At 37.1% G+C, this 24,923-nt stretch overlaps 1 protein-coding gene across 1 annotated transcript in view; it reads left to right on the forward strand.

The window, feature by feature from the left end:
- Nucleotides 1-24,923, forward strand: part of WDR7 (WD repeat domain 7) — a 336,383-nt gene that overhangs the window by 104,082 nt on the left and 207,378 nt on the right. Inside the window, exons 16-18 of the mRNA XM_061131100.1 lie at nt 338-426; nt 14,664-14,782; nt 16,610-16,733. Coding sequence (XP_060987083.1) covers nt 338-426; nt 14,664-14,782; nt 16,610-16,733 — 332 coding nt within the window. The remainder of the gene's footprint in view (nt 1-337; nt 427-14,663; nt 14,783-16,609; nt 16,734-24,923) is intronic.

Genomic DNA, 24,923 nt, shown 5'->3' on the forward strand with positions numbered 1-24,923 from the left:
AAATGAAGGGCTAATTATCATATTTATCTGTCAGTGGTAGTAGATTAAATATTTCTTAAACTAGTTTAAAGCATAAACTGTAGATGTAAAAGTTTTACTTGCTATTTGCTAACCATTTAATTTCTGTATTAAAATCTGAAATAGAAAATGATAATAGGTACAAAGCAAAAAAAACCCCACAAAAACCCTATCTTTTTGGTACAGCAAATTGAAAAGGTTCTGTATGTGTTTCTATTGCAATTCATTTGGAACTAGGAAGCTTAATATTTTAAATGGCTCTGGAATTATGAAACTATGAATGTGTATAAATACATGTATTTTCTTCTTCTTTTTAAAGGCCACCTAGACCAAGCACCCCAGACCTTTCCAAGGCAAGGGGTTCCCCTCCAACTACCAGTCATACTGTGCAAGGACAGATTAAACAAGGTAAAATTAAATCTAATGTAAGTAATTGACATGACATTTCAGCTCTAGAAACTGAAGAGGCATAGCTAATGTATAATCATAACATTTTGTTTGTCTCAGATTGTTAAAGAAAGAAAAGTTGTTATATTCCAGATGTAAATATGGATAATTAAGATGTCAGTTAAGAATAAATCAGATTTATTTAGAAATTGATAAATGAGCGTATTTCACATAATTTTATTGTACTGTCTTTGGCCTAATTTTTATGCATTAGGGCCACCTTAACTCGACAACGCTCGTGCCTTAATTGTGTGTATCTTGAGTCTGGAAGTTATACACCTAGTTTTTAACTACATTTAGAAATGTTTACATTCATATTTCCTTACTATAGCTATTCTCCTATCATTTGCTGGTAGTTCATGCATTATAATCCACAGTGGAAATTCTTCCTTTTTTTCCTTAATCATTATATACTTTAACTTTTGTCTGTAGCTTTATTTTTCCTTATGGGTTAGAAGAAAGATTGAGTTTTTCTTTCTTTATTTTCTTTTATATTCATTTTAAGATTCACAAGTGAGCTAATCAAAGTTGGTGGGTGGGAGGAAGAATCAGTTCTGCTTAGAGAAATTTCCTTTAGGTTAACGGTTAATGCCTTCTCTCATAGAATGTGGTAGAAGTGAAGAAGTGAGCAAGAGATGGGACCGGGAAGTTTCTGCTTGTAATGGTGACTTTGTAGGATTTTCTTTTTTTTTTTTTAAGGTTTTAGAGAGTCAGTGATAGTTCTGTAAGTTAGATGAACAGGCCTCCAACTTCACATCTGCAATTTTCCTGTTTCCTAGAACAAGGCCTCTTACCTCTTAGCCGATTGTTTGCACTTGCTTTAATATGCTTAAATGGTGTGTTTGGGTTTTAGTTTTGGGCACCACGTGTTGGCTTCTCATTATGGAACTCCCTCAACTCTCAACTCTCTTTGCTACTGCAACTGGTTAATTCCAGCCCAACGTGGTCACCCCTCTTATTTCGCTTTTCTCTCATCAAACCTTTGTAATCATTTTATAATAGTTTATATTGTTACATAAGAGTTTTAATTAGACAACTTTTTATACTTGTGTGTGGGCAAAATGCATACAGAAAAGTGCCCAAGACGTAAATATGCAGCTCAGTGAGTTTTACAAACCAGGCACCCTTGTAATGACATCCTTGGACAAGAAGCAACATTGCCAGCACTCCTGAGGCCACTGCCATGCTCCTCCCAGTCAGTATACCTTCCTCTTCCAGAGGTAACTACTGTCTTGATTTGCAGCAGAATTACTTACTTGCATTCCATTATGGTTATACAACCTAAGTTCAAATCCCTAAACACCAGGTTTAGTTTTGCCTGTGTTTTGAATTTTATATGAATTCAATCATCATGGAGTATGTATTCTTTTGTGTTTGGCTACTTTTGTGAGATTTATCAGTGTTGTTGCATGTGACTGTATTTTGTTTATTTTCATTGTTTTATTGCTGGATAGTATACTGATGAATGAATAGAACACAACTCTGATCCATTTTTTTGGTCAGTAGACATTTGGATCATATCCAGTGTTTGGTTTTGATAAATAATTCTGCTATGAACATTCCTGTATTTGAACCTTAGTAAGTTTTTCTGTTGCATATGTAACTAGAAGTGGAATTTCTGCATATATTTATCTTCAGCTTTAATTGTAGATAATGCTAACATCTTTTCCTATGAAAGACAAATATACATCCATCAAACTAGCTAAGGGGGAAAAGATGAAAAATATTGTGTTCGGTCGGGTATGGATCAGTGAAATGAGACCCCTCATACATGGTTGGTGAGATATCCTAGCCAGTGCTTAATATATTCCATGTTTTTCACTTAGCCATTTTGGTATGGCTAGTATATCTAATATATCACTATTTTTCATTCTTGGTTACTGTTTTTGTGTATTTTAAGAAATTGCCCTGATATTGCCCTGATATTCCTACTCTCATATGAGGATATTCTTCTCTGTTTTCTTTTAGAAACTTTCTTACTTTACCATTCTCGTTTAGATCTACAATCTGCCTAGACTTTATTTTTGTGTATTATGTGAAGCAAGGGGTCCTATTTCGATTTTACTTCCATTATGATCCCAAACTTGTATAGCATGATTTATCAAAGAGACGATTCTTTCCCCACTGCTTTGTAGCGCCATCTTTGTCGTAAATAAAGTGTGCTTATATAAATAAGCGGCTTGTTTCTGAGCTGTTTGAGCCATTGATGTGTTTGTGCACCTTTGTGCCTTCATTACAGTGGCTCTGTAGTAAGATGATATTTAATAGATAGTCTTCCTTCCTGTTCTTAAAGAATATCTTGGATGTTCCTGTCCCTTTGAATGTCAGTATAAACATTAGAACCTTTTTATTGTTGTCACAAAGACCTATTTTAACTTCAGTTTTATTGAATTTGTAGATCACTTTATAGGAGAATTATTATCTTAATGGGATTCACTCCTTTAATCCATCAACTCAATACATCTCTACATTTATTTAGGTTTTATTTAGCTATCATAACTCTTGTATATAGTTTTCTATATAGAGGTCTTATATTTCTTTTGTTAGATTTATCCCTAGGTATTAGATTTGAAAAATATTCTTGTAATTGATAATAAATTTCTTCATTTTCTGTCCTGCTGATATAGAAAGGCAGTTGATTTTTGTATATTGACCATGTATCAAAGCATTTTGCAAAATTCAACCTGTTAAGGTAGTACATTTCTATAGGTTCTTTTGATCACGTGGAAAATCATATGGAATGACTTCTTTATTCCCAGTATCAAAGGGAGAACTTTTAAGCTTTCATAATTATGATACTTCCTATATGCTTTTATAGATAGCTTAAGAAATTAGCTCTACTATTCCTTTGCTAAGTATTTATCATCAGTGTATGAGGGCTCTTTTTTATTACTATTATTATTATTAACTTACTTACTTTTGGGTGTGTTGCGTCTTCACTGCGGCATGAGGACTTTTCTCTGCTTGTGGCGTGATGAGGGGGCCGCCCTGTGGCTGCGGTCCACGGGCTTCTCACTGCAGTGGCTTCTCTTGTTGCGGAGCGTGAGCTCTAGGCGTGCGGGCGTCAGTAGTTGTGGAATGTGGGCTGAGTAGTTTCGGCTCCCAGGTTCTAGAGCACAGGCTCAGTAGTTGTGCAGGCTTAGTTGCTCCATGGCATGTGGGATCCCCCTGGACCAGGGGTTGAACCAGTGTCCATTGCATTGCAGGCAGATTTTTCACCACTGAGTCATCAGGGATGCCCTGGTTATTATTAACTGTAAAAACTTTTTAAAAATTGATGATTATTTCCTGATTTTTCAGCCCTTATTCCTTTAGAATGTATGCCAAAAATCATGTCATCTGTAATAAAGACAATTTTATTTGTTTTTAATTGGTTTGCATTTTATTTTTCTTACTTTATTGCATGGGTTAGCATAAAGATGTTGAAGTAGAACTGACATCCTGGCTTTATTCCCAATCTTAGGGATAAAACATTCAGTCTTTTACTATTAGGTATGATGTTAGCTGTAAGTTTTTCTTAGTTGAGCTGAATAGTTCCCTCCCATTCCTAGTTTGCAGAGACTTTAAAATTATGAATGAATGTTAGATTTTGTCACATGATTTTTCTGCATTTGTTGAAATTATCAAAAGAATTTTCTCTTATTTTCTTAATAAGCACAAGAACATTGACTTCTGAGTTTTTAAAAATCCTTGCAATCCTGGGGAAGGTCACACTTGGTCGTGATGATTTATGCTTTTTATAGATTATCAGATATAATTTGCTAAAATTTTGTTAAGAGTTTTTATGTTAATGGTCGTGAGGGATTTGGGGTCTAGAGTTTTCATGTCAATAATTATTTCTTCAGTTTTGGTAACAGGATAGCGCTGATCTCACAGAATGACATAGGATATTACGCTCTTTGCTTTGATACTTTTGTTTGGTGGGGGATGGGCATGTGTAAAATTGATTTTTTTTTTAACTTCTTTGATTTATTTTACCAGTGAAACTATGTAGGCAGGGACTTTTCTTTATGGAAGGATTCTTAACTACAAATTTAAATGCTTAGAGCTATCTAGGATTTTTTAAAAAATTCATCTTGGATGAACTTTGATCGTTGTTGTTGTTCAATCACTAAGTCGTGTCCGACTCTTTGCTAACCCATGAACTGGAGCACGCCAGGCTTGCTTGTCCTTCATCATCTCCTGGAGTTTACTCAGATTCATATCCATTGAGTTGGTGATGCCATCCAACCATCTCTTCCTCTGTCACCTCCTTCTCCTCCTGCCCTCGATCTTTCCCAGCATCAGGGTTTTTCCAGTGAGTTGGCTCTTCATATCAGGTGGTCAAAGTATTGGAGCTTCAGTTTCAGCAGCACTCCTTCCAATGAATATTCCAGGTTTCTTCTGGTTGAAACCAGATGACTGGTTTCATCTCCTTACTGTCTGAAGAGTCTTCTCCAGTACCACAATTTGAAAGCGTCAGTTCTTCAGCACTCAGCCTTCTTTATGGTACAACTCTCACATCCAAACATGCCTACTGGAAAAACCATAGCTTTGACTATGTGAACTTGGCAGCAAAGTGATGTCTCTACTTTTTAGTAGCCTTCTAGGTTTGTCATAGCTTTTCTTCCAAGGAGTAAGTGTCTTTTAACTTCATGGCTGCAGTCACTGTCCACGGTGACTTTGGAACCCAAACAATAGTCTGCCACTATTTCCACTTTTCCTCATCTATTTGCCATCAAGTGATGGGACCAGATGCCACGATCTTAGATTTTTGAATGTTGAGTTTTAAGCCAGCTTTTTCACCCTCCTCTTTCAACTTTCATCAAGAGGCTCTTTAGTTCCTCTTTACTTTCTGCCATTAGAGTGATATCATCCGCATATCTGAGATTGTTGATATTTTTCCTGTCAATCTTGATTCCAGCTTATGAGTCATCCAGCCTGGCGTCTTGCATGATGTACTCTGCATATAAGTTAAATAAGCAGGGTGACAATATACAGCCTTGACGTACTCCTTTCCCAGTTTTGAACCATCCGTTGTTCTTTGTCTGGTTCTAACTGTAGGAAGTTTGTGTCAAATTTATTGGCCAAAAGTTATTTAACATTCTCTTATTTTCCTTTCAATATCGTATCTGTAGGATTTGAAATGGCATCCTCTATTAGTCATAATTTGTGTTTTTTCTCTTTTTCTCCCTGATTAGTCTGTCTAGTAACTTAGCAGTTTTATAGTTCTTAATCAGCTTTTGGTTTTTCAGTTTTTATTGTTTTTCTGTTTTTTATTTCATTTGTTTTTGCTTTGCTTGCTATTATTACTTCATTTCTTTTGCTTTAAATTTGCTTGTAATTTTTAGTTTAAGTAGAGCCTGAAGTTATTGATACAAAACTTTTCTTCTTTTCTAATATAGGCAGTCAGCTCCACTAATTTACCCCTAAGTACAACTTTAGATGTGTTGCACACATTTTGGTATGTTTTCCTTTTAACTTTTCTTTTTTTTTACTTTTACCCATGGGTAATTTATTGTTAAATTTATGAACATTTGGGAACTTTCCAAAGATCTTCCTGCTCTTGATTTCTAATTTATGGTCACATAACTTACTTTGTATGGTTTGAATTCTTTGACTATTAAGGCTTGTTTTATGGCCCTAATTGTGGTCTTTCTTGGTCAGTGTACTGTGTGCACTTCAGAATACTGTGTGTTCTGCTCTGTTGGGTGGAGTATTTCATAAAAATGTCAGTTCACGTTGTTTGAGAGTGTTCAAGTTGAGCATACATTAGCTGATTTTTCTACTTGACTCCGTTCTTCAGATAAGGTATTGAAGTCTGTGGCAGTTGCGGATTTGTTTATTCCTCCTTGCATTTCTATCAGGTTTTGCTTGATATATTTTGAAGCTGTCTTTATCAGGTGCATAAACCTTTCGAATTGTTAATTCCTTTGATTAATGATGCATTTTATATACTTCTCCACATTGTGGTATTGAATTTACCCACCTGGATAATCTGAGGGTTTTAAAGTTGGAATGCTTTCATGTTGCTCCTCTAAGAAAAGTCTTGAGTTTTGAGAGAAGAACTAAAGTTTTGTGAAGAAGATACTAAAAATTGTCTTTTTTACAGCATTTACTTAACATGATTGATTTAGAAATTTCCATTTGGAATAGCACAGATAGTTGTCTAATAAGGTAAATGGAGGTTAACAATCTGTACCGAGAGTTATATCGCAAAATACTTAAGGATGGCATTATAAACCTCACTTTCTATTTGACTATTGAAATGTAATATTTTTTTAGTATATATTTGTTAGGCACTTTTTTTTCCCCAAACAACTCTTATTTGGTGTATAGAGAGATTAGTCTGATGTATATTGTCTTGAATAGTTTATGTCCCTCTGAAAGATAACCCACAAACATAAATAATCAATATAGATTACAAAGTGGTGGTAGATATAAAGGGCTTTGATTCTTTGACTGCTCTTCAGAGTTTTAAATAGTCCCATTGTTCTACTTTGACTCCTTTTACTTTGGCTTTCTTTTAAACATTTTTCCTCTTTCCTTATGTTTTTTTCCCCTTGACGACTCCTGTAGCCACATTGACTCACACTCTATTTTCAACTTGGATTGCAAGCAGGAATATGCTTCTTTTTGATAAACTGTTACTTTATGTTGCTTAATACTTGTTCAGCTCCAAAATAATCTATATGGAATAAAGACTTTAGCTGGGAATTTGGGTCTGAGAATAAAGATGATGTAGAGTTTTGCTAACCTAAATTCTCTTAAACATTATCCAGGTATGTCATAGGCAAATAATTTCTTCCCAAAAAGTTTATTTTGTTTAGCAGTTTGCTTGTTAATTCAGTGTTTTCCAATAATTAACATTTACTGACAGTCATGTACTTTTTGATATAGTATTTATTAGATACTTGATTTTGCGGTTTATAAAACATCTCACTTGAGAAAGGGGTCAGAGATGTCAGATAACTAAACTTTTGTTCACCTTCCTGAATCTGCCCATGGCTTTAGGCTTTTCTGTGTTCTGACACATTGTACTTCTCTTTATCAGCTCAGTAATCTCATGGCAAAAGTCTCTGGTCTGTGTCTCTAGTGCTTGTCTTGATTGTGACCCTTTCTTTCTGTTAGTAGTTATATCTCTACTCAGGGGTAGGTGTCTAGGGAAGTCTAGGCAGCTTAAAGATTTAAAGTTACGCTCAGACTTCCCTGGTTGCTCAGTGGTAAAAGAATCTACCTTGCAATTCAGGGATCAACCTGGGGTTAATCTCTGGTGGGGTTGATCCCGAGGTGGGGTTGATCCCTGGTCCAGGAAGATTCCAGATAAGCCCGCATGCTGCAACTAAGACCTGATGCAGCCAAATAAATTAAAAAACTAAAAAAAAAAAAAAACTGAAAAACAAAAAACAGATTTAAAGTTATGGTACATTGTTTGCAATTTTATTTTTCAGAAGTGTATTCAATTTAGGTTTTCTAAACTTAGAACAGGTAGTTGTTGTTTGGTTATAAGCAATAGTTACTCACCATCCTTTTCCAGGATCTACAGCAAAAACCTTGGAGTAAATATTATGTACTAGGCTAATGAACTGACCTGTGAAACCCTTAAAACTTGGTGTTTAAACGTATGTACCTTTAAAAAAAAATGTTACAACTACAGTGTAATTGCAGAAGCTCTTAACTTGGGTCTGCTTTGGAAGCTCAGGGTTCAGGGACATTTTTTTCTTTTTTGTTCACTGATTTATCTATCACAAGTGTTTCACACAGTGGCTGGTACATAGAAAGAGTTCAGTGAATATTTGTTGAATGAATGAATCTGTAGATACCTACTCCTTATGCTTCTAGAGTCAATGTGTCAATCACTGGGACCTGAGGCTATACGGGCTGACACAAGATCCCCACCTTCAAGGAGTAAGTTTTTATAAGCTTAGCCCAGTACCTGCATTGGGGTAGGCACTGATTATGTTAACCAAATGAAAGAAAATTTTAATAGCCTTCATATGTCTAATTCAAGTTAGTGTTTATGTTATAATTTTCTCTTTCACTATAATGAACGCTCTCGGCTTGGTTTCTGTCTTGCTCATTTATTTATTTTGGATGTTAGTAATGAAGGAGACCTTTTACAGAGGTTGTTTTGTTTCGTCTTTGACTCTGGTTGAAGTTGCAGGCCAACGTAAAAGCACCCTCCACCTGAACTTACTCCCGTTCTGAGGTAATCCAGTGGTGATCTAGAGGCTAAGCAGCGTCGCTGTGTGTCTCGGACATCATCAGCGCTTTTGTACCTCACCTGGACGCGCGTCTGTCTGAGCGCCGTCTCGGTCGGTTGCTCACTCCCCGTCAGTGAGCTCCTCCTCTCCGCTGCCTGGAGCTTCGTGTTCCCTTGGAGCCTGCAGCTGTTTGAGCTCTAGTACAGTGTTTTAAGGATATCCTTTTTTCCTTATGATGTTTGATTAATGATTTATCCTAATGCTTCACGTTGATTTAAAAGATGACGAGAACTCCTGTCTACCGAAGATAAAAGTGTAGACATAAAAGAAGTTTGTAGAAAGGCAGATGTTGCTCTAAGATCTCTATATTAGACAGCATACCCAGTGTGGAAGGCCTTTGTTTTAAGTACATGGTAATTGACTCTGTTTCCTCATTTCTAATTTTTTCATGTTTTCTTCTGGCTTCCCAGGTGGCTCAGTGGTAAAACGTGGGTTCAGTCCCTTGGTTGGGAAGATCCCCTGGAGGAGGAAATGGCAAGCCACTCCAGTATTCTTGCCTGGGAAATCCCATGGACAGAGGAAACTGGTGGACTACAGTCCATGGGGTCACGAAAGATTTGGACACGACTTAGTGACTAAGCAACAACAGCAGAGTGTTTTCTTCGCTCCCTCTCCAAGCTTCATGATTCTCAGGCAGCACTACTTTAGATAAAGTGATTTACTGTTAAATAACATTATTTGTATTTTTAGTGTATAGGTTTGAAAACTTTCTTTTTTAGCATTGCGTTTGGTTTTCTGCACCTTCTAGGTTTTCTTTTCATTTTCCCTTCTGAAACGTGTATTGAGAGGGCTATTTATGTTCATCTGCTGGGAGGATCGGAGAAGGCAATGGCAACCCACTCCAGTGTTCTTGCCTGGAAAATCCCAGGGACGGAGGAGCCTGGTGGGCTGCCGTCTGTGGGGTTGCACAGAGTCGGACACGACTGAGCGACTTAGCAGCAGCAGCTGGGAGGATAATGAGGTTTAGAGCAATATGTAGAGAGCGCTTGCTACCAAAAGTAGGTTCACTTTCTTTCCTATATAGATTTTTAATATCACAGTGGCAGTTGGGAAAAGTGGAGCTTAGATTTAGATTTCAAACAAAGACTAAAGCGGCCCTGTTCAGAAACAGAAGCCATGCTGTTGTCATAGTGAGTACGTCTGTACACGCCATTTAAAGGGCAAGCCCAGTGTATGTGTGCACATCCATGTTGCCACACGTTTATCTTCACCTGTCTTTTCATGTGAGAGTAAGCCTTTGTGAAGAGGCTCTTAGCTGCAACATTACTTAACTTTCCCAGGTAAAAAAAGAGAACTTGTGTCAGTTCTGTTGCCATTTTGAGGCTGTGCTGTGATTTTTTTCCTTGTATTTTACTGATCCTTAATAAGAGAAGCAAATTGACATGGCAGCCTTTCCAGGAAATTAATTGCTTGCTTATGTTTTATGGTGCAAATTTTTGATATTCAGTGTTGTACATAACTTATTCAGGTTTATTATATGTCATAAAGTCTTGAGCTTTTTATTGTGGTAGTGGTATTTATTTCTTCTAATTTCTGTTGCAGGTTTTTCTATATGTGGACAGTTTTAAAAGCCCTAATAGAGTTTAATTTCAGTATTCTCAATGAATTATGAAAACAGTTCTAGATTTTGTAGTTTCAATTATGAGGTAGTCTAAATAGAGTATTTTTTGATGGTGATTCAGAAATTTTTAAAGCATAGTATATCTTATTCGTTGATTTCTATTACAGTTGTTTTTTTTAAATTTTTAGTGTCCACAGAATTTATTAAAGGAAAGTGTTAAATGGCTTTCTCTACACGCAGTATCATTTAAACAGGACTCCAAAATTATTATACTCAGAGCACTTGTTTATTTCTCTCATTAAAAGTAAAGTTATATACATTGAACATTATTCTGTTAAGACATATTCTAGCAGTTTTGCCAGTAGCATTTCTAGTTTCCTTTAGACTTGTGATTTAGGGAAAGCGTTCTAGTTTAATCCCACTTCTTATTTGACCTAGCTAGTGGAATGATCACTCAGTGCTAAACTTTGGTTTATTTGTGTGGAATTTTCTTACCTTCCCATTCCAGTGTACTTTGAGAATTAATGATAAAGTCAGATGAAGTTAATACAGCGTTTTCAGTGATAACAATTATTTCTCCTTTATTTAAAGTGAAATTATTGAAAAGCCTTACCTATTGGAAATCATCAGAGGAACTTGCTCAACAATTTTGGTGGCATGAAAGCTAACACCTATAAATTACTCCTTGCTGCCAAAGACTTACCAGCTTTTTGCATGGGGAAGTGAATAATTTGTAGGCCATAATGACTGAATTTGTAATTGCTTTTAAAAATGAAAAACTATTCAATAGAATATATAGAAATATTGGGGATTTCCTTCCAAGATTAAAATGGACTTCTTAGATTTTATTGCAGGTGGATTCTTGACCAGCTGAGCCACAGGGAAGCCCTATGAAATATACAATTGAGAGTAATTCTAATCCTTTCATAAGCATAAATGATAAGATACTTGGAATTTCATAAGGAACAGAAAACAGATCTATTATAATAAAAAAATAATAATTTCCCAGATAAAACTTTCATGTATGCAACAGGGACTTCCTGGGGCTTACAGAGTTGGATTTTCTGTTTTTTATTTCTGCTCATATACTTCTTTGATTCTCCTGTTTACCTCACACGTGCCTGACTGACATTATGATGCATTCGTGTGGAAATTATGAAAAGTTGTTTTCATGCAGCTGTCCTGTAGTTACAAAAGAACTTCACTGCATGAAAAGCAAACATATCATTCAGCAGACAATGTTTAATCTGTTCAGGAGCCCAAACCTATTGCTGCTCAATGACAGAAGAAAGGAGAGGGATTAATTTGAAGATGCTTGTGCATGACATATGGTAATTTCTCCATAGGAAGGAAGTGTCACATGGTGACCTCTAAATCTTAACATTGACCTCCAGTTGTAGAATATGTGTGCCATACGGTCCTTTTGCTTTTCATGTGATAATTTAAGCTGAACCTTTTCCTGGTAACGTAACTTTTTTGGGGTGGGTAGGGGTTGTTTCATCTATTCTATAACGATTATAACATTTTAGAATAAAAAGCATTCATATCATATTTTTTAAACTCTGAAGAGTTAAGCATATTTAACTTAAAGTTGCTATAGTTTACAAGTTGGTATCATTTAAATTGAGTTTTTATAAATTGAGTGTAGAAAATTGAAATGATCTCATTGAATGTTGGTTTGAGAGATTAAAAAATAGTTTAGACATAGCTTTAGAAAATAAATTGTTAGAAAAAATATGATTGACAATCTGTAGACCAAAATAAACTTTGCATTATGTGATACATTTTAAAAATTGAATTACATTTTTGACAATTCTTAATATGTCTGTCGTCATTTTCTCACTGTAGCCTTAGTTATTTTAGAACTGTGTTTTATATTAGGTGACACATCATTCAACTATAAATAGCTTTTGGTTTGAATTATACTGTGGTTGCTATTCAATAAAATATATCATTTTACTGCCATGATCCTTAATAATCATACCTTTCTGATTAAAACATCATTTTTCAGTTCCACATTTATTATATTTTGCCCACTTTGTTTTTCATTCTTCACTAATACTGAGCTTTTTTCCAGAAACCACTGTATCTCAATTCTCTCCTCTTTATTTCTCTGTTTTCCTCTGCAAGTGGCCGCACCTGTCGTTTCCGCTCGGTCTGAGGCTGATCAGTCTGGCTCTGACCCTGCTTCCACTCCTGCTTTACATAGCTGTTTCTTAGTAAATGAAGGTATTCTCTCTCAACTTTCTAGCAACTTTCTTCCAATTCTATGCTTTATTCTAGTATGACATGTCCTTTTTACCGAATTTATACATTCATCTGCTTTGTTACGTATGAGATCCTAAGTTTCCATTTTCTAACTTGATTTGCTAATGCCAGTAAGGGTCGGTTACAGAAAGGTAATGTAATTCCTGGCTGGTAGAAGCTGTGTTTCCTGTAATCTAGGATGCTGTTAAAGAAGTGCAAAGATGCTAATCTTTGATATGAAGTTAGGCATGAAAAAGGGGGTTGGTTTCCATGATGGTGTTGGCCATGTGGTTTCTGGTGTTAGAGCTAATTATTTTATTTTACTTGAATCATTACTCAGTGCCAGACAGACTTTGTTCTCTGTTCACAGCATGTGTCCTGGTTAGAGGGGAAAGAAAGTATTTTTGGAGCTCTGAAAATGTGAATGGAATCCACAAATATTTATTCCCCAAGAGCCGTCTGGGATTATTTATACTAATTGGAAGCTTGGTGGAATTTGTGAGCTCTGAGTTATATCCTCTCTCTTCATTCTGGGCTCAATCTTCACCAGTTTGTATGATATAAAAATGAATAAATTTATAGAATCTCATATGTAACCCAGGATGATTCTGACTCTTCAGTAAAAGCAATAATACTAGTCTATTCAAATGGAAAGAATGATACAGTATCTACAAGGTACAGATCCGTGTTCTAAGTACCATTTCTTTGGGAAAAAAACATGGAAACTTAAAAGTAGAACTCTTTTTTTTTTTCTTTTGTTTCCACATCATAGACCTGTACTAAGGTTGTATGTTAAGACTGGATTTTAGCAACAATAATTAGGGTCATATTTGTTAAGCTATTATAAAAGGTAGAAACTTATTAATTCAAAAATAAGCTATTGACTTTGGACCATGGTGAGACTCATCTTCATATTAACATTTAGTTCATAAATATACTTCATACCTTTATGAGATATTAAAACTTAGAAGTTTAGGTAGTAATTTGTTTATATATATACATGTGTATGCGTATGTGTGTATATATATTCCTCTGTTGAAAATAAATTATAATCTAAAATGTATGTGTTTATCACCTTAATTAATGCAATTATATATTCTCAGTTGTTGAGAATTTCCTTACTGAAAGGATTAATGTTTACATAGGTGCCTTGCCACCACCCCCCCGACCCCGTCTCTCTCTCTCTTGTGTTCTTTACCCTCTTTTTAGCAATACCAATAATCATTTTGAATTTTATGGTTTTTGTTGTTGCAGTTTAAGAATACTATAGTTTAGATTATTTCAAAATGCTGATTTGCTAAAATTTTATATTTACAGGTAACTCTCCTTGTAATATGGGCACCTTTAAAATTGGGTGGAAATGATTTGAGAATGTCTGGATACTAATACTCTAAACCACTAAATACTGTAGTGGTTTCCATTGTTTCTTGTGTTCATATTAATATCATCAATTTCCATGTTTAGAATAGAATTTTGGAAAAAATGACTTTTATTCCCATAGGTTAGAGTTGATGATACTTAAAATATTATAAATTTTAGATTAAGTTTTTATCTTGGAGGATATAGGAATTCATTTTTTCCTCTCAAAATTGGTGTTACTTATTTCAGCTACCACTGTGGCTAAACTTGTGATTCATTTTGTAAGAAAAGGGATCAGTAAGTACCTTAATTAAAGACCTTCTAACGGAGGAGAGAAGACATCTCTGTTGCCTGATACAATGGTCGCACCAGATGGCCAGGCCTTAAGTGACATGAACCTATCTGTGGCTATCTGTGTGATTGCCCTTTAACTGTCCATAGGTTCAGATCTAGAGCTCTAGCTCAGCTCTAAACCTGAACATAATGTCTTATTTTAGAGGGGCTATTTACAAACGTGTTTTTCTTGTGGAATTTGTATATACTTATTGTGGAAATTTATTTTTATTTGTTTTAAAACTGAGAGTTCTTAGAGCTGAAATTAGAGATGACATATGTTTAAAGGTGAGATGCATTTGTTATGTCTTGGCACAAACTATCTAATAATAAATTGAAATCATAACATAATTGAGCAGATCTGCCCTTTTTGGTTTAGGTTTGGTATACTTGCACATAGAAAAATGTTTGAATTAGGAAATATGAAAGTGTTTGTAATTATTACATTTTAACAGGATGGAGTCAGTTGGCCGCCATGCATTGTGTTATGCTGCCAGACCTGCTGGGATTGGACAAGTTTAGGCCCCCGCTTCTAGAGATGCTGGCTCGGAGATGGCAAGATCGATGCTTGGAGGTAATATTGCGGTGTTATGGATAGAAAACGAAAACATTAAAGAGGCACTGGACAAGTATAAATTTGGAGCAAAAATGTTATGTTTATCTAGCTTCTTATCACCTGTTTGTTATGGGATAGAAAATATGGATCCAGTGATTCTAAAAAGTAATGTTTCAGCTTGCATATTTGTTTCTTTTCTTTTAATCCAGTGAATATTTGATAACACTTTTATATGCTTATGGAACAATTTCTTAAGTATTGATTTCTATATAGATCATACACATATATGCACGCAGACATACTACATATAATCCACCTCTCCACAAATCGCAGTTTCAGGTATTAATAGTATCACATCCATCAAATTCTAAGTGAATAGCCACAGTCCAGTGGAGGGTCCTGTGTTATAAGAGAAGGGGAAGGTCTCTGGAATTAGAAGAGACCTGGGTTTAAATATCAGTTCTGCCAATTATTAACTTTATGACCCTGGGCGATTTACTTAACCTATTTGAAGCTCATTTGTAAAGTAGGGATAATAATCTATTCCTCATGGGATTGCTGTCAGGATCAAATAAGATAATGCAAGTAGTATAGTAAGGACAGAGCCTGACACATGGGTAGGAGCTCAGTAAATGGTAGCTGTTATTTTGTGTTAATAGACTTATGCGGTATTAGATATCGCTCGGAATATAATATCACCAGGGACTTGGAAATGTTTCATGGGGATTTTGCTTCTTATTGCATTTGAATATAGCTATAGCAGTTTATGCCAGTCAGGATTTTTAATTTACCAAATTTAGTGACATTTTGTCTCTTTCCTGATCTCCTTTCCCTCACCTCCAAGTGGCATTGCAGCATACTGAAATTTTCACAGTTTTGCATTTAAATGATGTTTGAATTCACTTCTGAAGTTAGTTATAATGAAAAACAATTTTTTTAAATTTCTTAACAGACCCTACTGAGTTATCTTCTCAGTTATGAATAGTTAATAAGTTGATTGCTACATAACCTACAGTTGCCTCGTGTCACTGAACCGATGTCTGTGACGCTTTGGCCAAAATAAAACTAAAGTCAAGCTGTGAAGTAAATGTGTGCCACATTGAAAGAAAGATTGAGATAATACAACTTTGAAAAATAGTTTCCTTTTACAGAGCTAATGCCATTTCACAGGAGTTTATTTCCTTGCTTGTTGAAAGCATATTGTTTAAGCCTGTCTTAGGTAAATGTGAATTGTGTGAAACATACATGTTTGTTTGTGTCAACAATACCTATTTAGCATTATAATAGAAAGAAATCCACTAGACAAGGTTACACTTCTTCAGGCTGAAGGAGAAAACAATTAATACTTCTAACTGACTTTTTTAAACAATAATATTTATATGGAGATTTAAAAAATAGAAAATGCCAAATTAAAGTACAAGAATAGTTTTGTGCCAACTTCAGAAAATGAAGTTTTAAGCCCAAAACCGATTAAATGTTCAAACATTGTTCTATTAATGTTAAGGTATTTTTTTTTGAACTTTTTAACTTTTGATGAGATATAGCCAGTTAACAATGTCGTGATAGTTTCGTGTACAGCAAAGGGATTCAGCCTTACGTATACACGTATCATGTGTTAAAAGCTTATTTAAGTGAGATAATTAATTGAATTATCTTTGATTTGCTTGTATCCAATTTATTCTACTTTATTAGCACTACGACACACTTCAGTGTAGTGTTTCCCATGTAAATAAACGTGGTTTGTGTACATTCTAGCTTTCTTTCCTTATGAACTTGCTAATGTTGAAAAAAACAGCTCACCCACTCGTCTGCTTCCTTTTTTTGCACTTGGGTCTGTGGTTTTAGGTCAGAGAAGCTGCACAGGCTCTGCTGCTAGCCGAACTGAGAAGAATTGAGCAGGCGGGACGGAAGGAGGCCATTGATACCTGGGCTCCTTACTTACCTCAGTACATGGACCACGTCATATCACGTAAGAGCTCACGCTTTTCTACAGAGCTTTTCATGCCTGTGTAGAGAAGTACCAAGACTCACAATTCTGCTTGCTACTGCCTCAACAAAGGTGAATCATTGATGTTCAGGTGAAAACAGGGATCCTCAAATTCTGCTCATTTTCTGAATCCTTATAGTTTGGAGTTTGTTTGTTTTTTTTTAAAGTGAAAAATTATGTAAATATAGAAATATTCACCAATGGACTGACCCCTTATTAAGTTAATCCTTAATTGAAAATTCTACCCTGTTTAACACTAGCATCTGTCTCTGCCCATTTCATTATAATAATTGCGGATACCAACTTGTTAGATATTGAACTGATAGTATGCAAGTGCAAATACGAGGCAGATCCTTTCTAAGTAGAAGTTGGAGTTGTGAATGCTTAAGAATTATCTGGTAGATTTAGACCAGTGTCCTATGGGAAAAGAGAAAATTAGCAAGGATTCTGACCGAAGATTCTTTCAAAACAGTATAATATCAATGGATTAGGAAAGGTCTTGGGAAAAATTGTTGAAATTCTGAAATAGTTCTTGTAAAATCTTTGCAGTCAGACTTCCCTGGTGGCCCCGTGGTAAGGACTCCACCTTGCCATGCAGGGAATGCTGGTTCGATCCCTGGTCCAAGAAGATTACACATGTCGTGGGGCAACTAAGCCATGAACCTTACTGTGTGGCTGACACCGACACAACCAAATAAATAAATGAGTATTTTAAAAAAAAAGCAGAAGCATTGCAATCATGCTGCTAGGTCAGAAGTGCACTGAGGAAAAGTTATAGTGGGCTATGATAATTTTTTTCTTACTAGGCAAAGTATCCTTCATTCTCAACTCATCATTTAATCCATTCTTCATTCTTCTAAAGAAGAATGATCAGAATTAAAATATCTAACCTGTTATATTGTGTATAAGATAAAATAGATCAGTTTCACTTTTTTTTTTAATGATAAAGTCTCAATGAAGCTTTGAAAAAAGCTTTTTCACTGTGAAAGTTTGTCCCGGGCTTTAGGTGCTTTCCTTTCAAGTGGCCTTTTGTCAGTACCAGTGATTGTTGATGAGATACTCGTTGTACATGTCAGGACAGACAGTATATGATTATATAAGACGGATGATAAAAACAGAATTTGAAAAGGATTGTCATTGTTGTATCTGGTATAACTCTACCAGATGTTTGCCAGTGGTGACTATACTGTTTGATTAAGTGTGTGATCTTGGACACTTGACCCTTTTCTGCCTCGGTTTTGTCACAGATTAAATGAAGATGATATAGTAAGACTTTATGGGATAATTTGACTATGATGGCTACTCCATTTCTTCTAAGGGATTCCTGCCCACAGTAGTAGATATAATGGTCATCTGAGTTAAATTCACCCATTCCAGTCCATTTTAGTTAGCTGATTCCTAGAATGTCGACATTCACTCTTGCCATCTCCTGTTTGACCACTTCCCATTTGCCTTGATTCATGGACCTAACACTACATGTTCCTATGCAATATTGCTCTTTACAGCATCGGACCTTGCTTCTATTACCAGTCACATCCACAACTGGGTATTGTCTTTGCTTTGGCTCCATCCCTTCATTCTTTCTGGAGTTATTTCTCCACTGATCTCCAGTAGCATACTGGGCACCTACCGACTGGGGAGTTCATCTTTCAGTATCCTATCCTTTTGGCTTTTCATGCTGTTCATGGGATTCTCAAGGCAAGAATACTGAAGTGGTTTGCCATTCCCTTATCCAGTGGACCACATTCTGTCAGACCTCTTCACCATGACCCAACCATCTTGGGCGGCCCCACACGGCATGGCTTAGTTTCATTGATTTAGACAAGGCTGTGGTCCGTGTGATCAGATTGGCTAGTTTTCTGTGATTATGGTTTTAGTGTGTCTGCTCTCTGATGCCCTCTCACAACACCTACCGTCTTACTTGGGTTTCTCTTACCTCGGACATGGGGTATCTCTTCACTGCTGCTCCAGCAAAGCGCAGCTGCTGCTCCTTACCTTGGACGAGGGGTATCTTCTCACGGCCGCCCCTCCTGACCTTGAACGTGGAGTAGCTCCTCTCGGTGCTCCTGCGTCCGTGCAGCAGCAGCAGCTTCTTGGCGGTGGGGTTGCTCCTCTCGGACGGGCGGGGCCCCTGACCTCCAGGGTGGGGTAGTTCCTCTCGGCCCTGCCCCTGACCTTGGGCGTGTGGTAGCTCTCGGCCACCACCCCTGACCTCGGGCATGGGGACGCTCCTCTCCGCCGCTGCTCCTGTGCTGTCGCAGCCTGGCGCTCTCGGTCGCTACCCCTGATCTTGGGCGAGGGGTAGCTCCTCACGGCCACGCTTCTGCGCGGTCCGTCGCAGCCGGCGGCTTCTGCAAAGGCTAATAGAGTTTTGCCAACAGAACTCACTGGTCATAGCAAATACCCTCTTCCAGCAACACAAGAGAAGACCCTACACATGGACATCACCAGATGGCCAACACCGAAATCAGATTGATTATATTCTTTTATTTTTTATTTTTTAAATTTTATTTATTTTTTATTTTTTTATTAGTTGGAGGAGATTGATTATATTCTTTGCAGCCAAAGATGGAGAAGCTCTATACAGTCAGCAAGACCAGGAGCTGACTGTGGCTCAGATCATGAAATCCTTATTGCCAAATTCAGACTTAAACTGAAGAGAGTAGGGATAACCACTAGACCATTCAGGTATGACCTAAATCAAATCCCTTATGAATATACAGTGGAAGTGAGAAATAGATTTAAGAGACTAGATCTGATAGACAGAGATCCTAATGAACTATGGACGGAGGTTCATGACATTGTACAGGAGAAAGGGATCAAGACCATCCCCATGGAAAAGGAATGCAAAAAGGCAAAATGGTTGTCTGAGGAGGCCTTACAAATAGCTGTGAAAAGAAAAGAGGCACAAAGCAAAGGAGAAAAGGAAAGATATACCCATTTGAGTGCAGAGTCCCAAAGAATAGCAAGGAGAGATAAGAAAGCCTTCCTCAGTGATCAATGCAAAGAACTAGAGGAAAACAACAGAATGGGAAAGACTAGAGATCTCTTCAAGAAAATTAGAGATACCAAGGGAACATTTCATGGAAAGATGGGCACAATAAAGGACAGAAATGGTATGGACCTAACAGAAGCAGAAGATATTAAGAAGAGGTGGCAAGAATACACAGAAGAATTATACAAAAAAGATCTTCATGACCCAGATAATCATGATGGTGTGATCACTCACCTAGAGCCAGAATCCTGGAATGCGAAGTCAAGTGGGCCTTAGAAAGCATCACTACGAATAAAGCTAGTGAATGTGATGGAATTCCAGTTGAGCTATTTCAAATCCTGAAAGACGATGCTGTGAAAGTGCTGCACTCAATATGCCAGCAAATTTGGAAAACTCAGCAGTGGCCACAGTACTGGAAAAAGTTCATTTCATTCCAATCCCTAAGAAAGGCAATCCCAAAGAATGCTCAAACTACTGCACAGTTGCACTCATCTCACACGCTAGTAAAGTAATGCTCAAAATTCTCCAAGCCAGGCTTCAGCAATACGTGAACTGAGAACTTCCAGATGTTCAAGCTGGTTTTAGAAAAGGCAGAGGAACCAGAGATCAAATTGCCAATATCCTCTGGATCATCAAAAAAGCAAGAAAGTTCCAGGAAAACATCTATTTCTGCTTTATTGACTACGCCAAAGCCTTTGACTGTGTGGATCACAATAAACTGTGGAAAATTCTGAAGGAGATGGGAATACCAGACCACCTGACCTGCCTCTTGAGAAACTTGTATGCAGGTCAGGAAGCAACAGTTAGAACTGGACATGGAACAACAGGAATACGTCAAGGCTGTATATTGTCACCCTGCTTATTTAACTTATATGCAGAGTACATCATGAGAAACGCTGGGCTGGAAGAAGCACAAGCTGGAATCCAGATTGCCAGGAGAAATATCAATAACCTCAGATATGCAGATGACACCACCCTTATGGCAGAAAGTGAAGAAAAACTAAAAATCCTCTTGATGAAAGTGAAAGAGGAGAGTGAAAAAGTTGGCTTAAAGCTCAATATTCAGAAAACTAAGATCATGGCATCTGGTCCCATCACTTGATGGCAAATAGATGGGAAACAATGGAAACAGTGATAGACTTTATTTTTGGGGGCTCCAAAATCACTGCAGATGGTGACTGCAGCCATGAAATTAAAAGACGCTTACTCCTTGGAGGGAAAGTTATGACCAACCTAGATAGCATATTAAAAAGCAGAGACATTACTTTGTCAACAAAGGTCCATCTGGTCAAGGCTGTGGTTTTTCCAGTGGTCATGTATGAATGTGAGAGTTGGACTGTGGAGAAAGTTGAGCGCCAAAGAATTGATGCTTTTGAACTGTGGTGTTGGAGAAGACTCTTGAGAGTCCCTTGGGCTGCAAGGAGATCCAATCAGTCCATCGTGAAGGAGATAAGTCCTGGGTGTCCATTGGAAGGACTGATGCTGAAGGTGAAACTCCAATAGTTTGGCCACCTCAATGGAAGAGTTGACTCATTGGAAAAGACCCTGATGCTGGGAGGGATTGGGGGCAGGAGAAGAAGGGGATGACAGAGGATGAGATGGCTGGATGGCATCACCGACTCGATGGGCATGAGTTTGAGTAAACTCCGGGAGTTTGTGATGGACAGGGAGGCCTGGCGTGCTGCAGTTCATGGGGTTGCAAAGAGTTGGACACGACTTAGGGACTGAACTGAACTGAACTATGGGATAATTTGAGTTTATAATGAGTATATCTTGGGTAAGCACAGGGAACTGTACCTAAGCCATTGTAAGCTCTATATTTTTGTTAAATAAATACATTTATAATCTATAAAAGTGCAAATATATACCTCATATAGAACCAAAACATCGCCCATGAACAACTCTTATTAAATTCTTTAATCTTTTATTTTATTTACATAAATGATACAGACTTTTTACTGAGAGAGTGTTGATTTTTATTGGCTTACTGGGAATTTTTCTGTTTTAATAAAAAGAAATTAAGGTAAAAATCCCAGGGTGTTTAGGCAATCGACTCTATATAATGTATTAGCTTTAAAGTTCTTCTTTAAATATGTATAGGTTAAAAAATCTGTAGAATATTTTAAAAATTTGGATGAAAGCAGTCTGGCACAGTCTCTTTGTCCAGTAACTTATAGCTATTAACTTCTAGTATTCCAGAAAATAGAATTAGCTCTTCAACTCATCATAAACCTTATTGAATATAAGATCCTGAAATTTAAGGACAAACTATGAATATAGTACTGTAAAGTAGATTGAAGGTGAAACTAAATAGTAAATTATTAGAGATGTTTTTAAAAGGAGTACAATATGGAAATTAGGAAATATTGAGAAACATTTTCAAGAAATCTTTATTTATAATAGACTAATATGGAGTAGGAGACGGATTACAGAAGAATAAGTAAATGGGAAGCTGTTATAGAAGGAGGTATGGGGCCTAGACCTAAATGCAGATAGGGTAGGAGTAAAAGACAAGTCTAACCCTTAATTACAGACTGCATATAAAAGTGTAAGAAAAACGTTAGAGATTAGTACAGGTTCGTGGCAGTTTGGCTAGAGAAATGCCATTAGCAGTGGTGGTGGATGCTGTTTTATTTTCTTTCCTGGAAAGAAGAGAGTGGTTCTAATCATTGTTTAATACACACAAGCTAGATTGTTCCTGTGTCAAATTTAAACCTTTCCATTTATGTAAATAAACGTCCTTGGTATTTAGTAACAGCGTTTCGGAGTACTTTATAAATTAACTGAATGCTGACTTACTTAAGACTTTAATCTTATCATTTACTATGAAATTGTATTTTTAGGGAAAGAATAAACAAATATGCATTCTACATGTAACTAAAACGTTTCACTAACAACTCCTGCTATAGTAATCTATTCTGGAACTTTTACATTGACTGAGTGTAAAATTAGTTTTAGTTTGCTTTCCCGAGAGCTTTCTATTTTAATAAAAGGATTTCAAGCTAAAGGAGTGGGGATTCTGAACGTGTGAAAGGAGAAGAAAGCATACAACAAATGAGGAATGACCACATAGGGCTGTTGAACAGATTTGCTGTCCGAAGGGATCAAAAGGTTACGGAGCCAGCTGGTGGACGGCCCACACCTGCCATAAACGTGCTCGTGGTGAAATTGCTTCTACCATTGTCATTAATGTGTGAGGAAATGATGGTTGTGGCAAGTTACAGCGGAAAGCAGTCTTTTTGAAAACTAAAACCTCTTTCCAGCATAGAAATGTGTTTAATCACTAAAGTAGATAAAATGTTAAGCAATACATCTGGTAAATACACCACACATCAAATATTTTCTTATAATTTAATCAGCCGAGCATTCAAACATATGCAATAATGGCCTAAGCAATTTTGGCAGCTTCTAAGTTACGACCGAGCTTGGTCATAATTTGGAGTTATGATAGCTAAAGAGCCCCTCTGTTAGATATTTGTCTGAAACACAGGAACTGCTTTTAGCTGAAAGAGCGGAAGGTCACCCGGGCTGATGGGCAGTGCTGGCCCTTCCTTTTAGAGATCTGGAGTCCGGGGCTAGTCTCTGCAAGTGGGAAGGAACTTGTTCTGACTCCACACTCAGTAGGTGATTGAGCTGTGACTTAGATGACAGCTCAGCTCAACTGGTCATTACTGACTGGGGTCTTCTGGAGTTTTATTTAGGTACATTTGCCAGTAAGAGCCTTTTGCAGGTTTGTCTGAGAGTCTGAGGAAAGCAGTGGACCAGAAGCCAGTTTCTTAGGACTGTTGAGGGTAGTGAAGAAAAAACATTTGCAAAGCATACAGCAGAGCACGTAACACATGCAGTGAATGTACATTGACTGTCCCCTTCCTTTTCTGGTTTTGGTTTCTATAGTTTTGTTCTCTTCATTGTCACCACCTCCGAATTCACTCTAATTCATATCGCCCTGGGATTCCGGATGGTAGACTGGGAATCACTGGGGAGGAAAAAGGGGAAAAAGTGCTCTGCCTTAACTGAAAATCCAGTTTACAAGTTTCTATAAAATCCAAGTCCTAAGTGAGTAATAAGAGAATTTTGCTCCTGATAGTGGAGTTGTGTCCTTGAACCTGTTAGGGAACATTTTATCCCATACAGCAATGCAAGCGGGGTATAAACTTTTTAAATGCTTTTTTTTTCCTTAAAGAAAAGATATTAATTTATTTATTATTTACTCATTTTTGACTGTCCTAGGTCTCCATCGCTGTGAGGGCTTTCTCTCTAGTTGTGGAGAGCGGGGGCTGCTCTCGTTGAGGCGGGCAGGCTTCTCACTGCAGGGCTTCTTGTTGCAGAGCGTGGGTCCTAGGTGCGCGGGCTTCGTAGCTGAGGCTCCCGGCTCGAGGGTACAGGCTCAGTAGTTGTCATGCCCGGGCTTAGTTGTTCCTCCTCCTGTGGAGTGTTCTGGACCAGGGATTGAACCCACGTCCCCTGATTCGGCAGGTGGATTCTTTACCACTGCACCACCCGGGGAGCCCCAGGTGTGAACTTTTGATACCTAGTTTCTGATGGAAAAGTAGAGGGTAAGTGCCCTGTGTTCTTACTTTGGTAACGGGACCAGAAATAGAAATACTGCACATATTCTTGTGATAGTAACGTAAATATTGCAAGTATTAATATTTTCTGAGTTATCACTCTTTTTTTTTTTTTTTTAGGTGTTTTGAAACACCTAAAAAAAATTCTGCTGATTATTCTTACTAAGGACAGATTTCTATTATTTTGTGTAACTGTTATGTTATGATGCAGGTGAGGATAGATGTTATGAATTGTCTCAGATTAATTTTGAAGGGAAAATATCTTGTTGCACCTAATTTTATGTATTTCTTATTTGTGACATTCTACATGTAGCATTCTGATAATTGACTTTTATTTTTCATGAGGTCAAGCACCTGCTAGTTTATGAAATACACCCACACTTGCCCTTCGTCCGGGCAGTCACTGCTCTGAGGTAAATGCTGATGGTTCCTGATTTCCTTTGGCCTGTGAAGCAGGGTGACCTTACAGGGTATAAGGTCACAAGTGTAATTATTTCTCACACGTTCTGTTCTGCTTACTCACGGTGGCTCATCACTTCTTTTAATTTCAGGAACATTAGACACAAAATATAATATAAATATTATATAAATCACAATCTTATATAAATC

This window comes from Dama dama, chromosome 27 (genome assembly GCF_033118175.1).
Source record: "Dama dama isolate Ldn47 chromosome 27, ASM3311817v1, whole genome shotgun sequence".
Taxonomy (NCBI): Eukaryota; Metazoa; Chordata; class Mammalia; order Artiodactyla; family Cervidae; genus Dama; species Dama dama.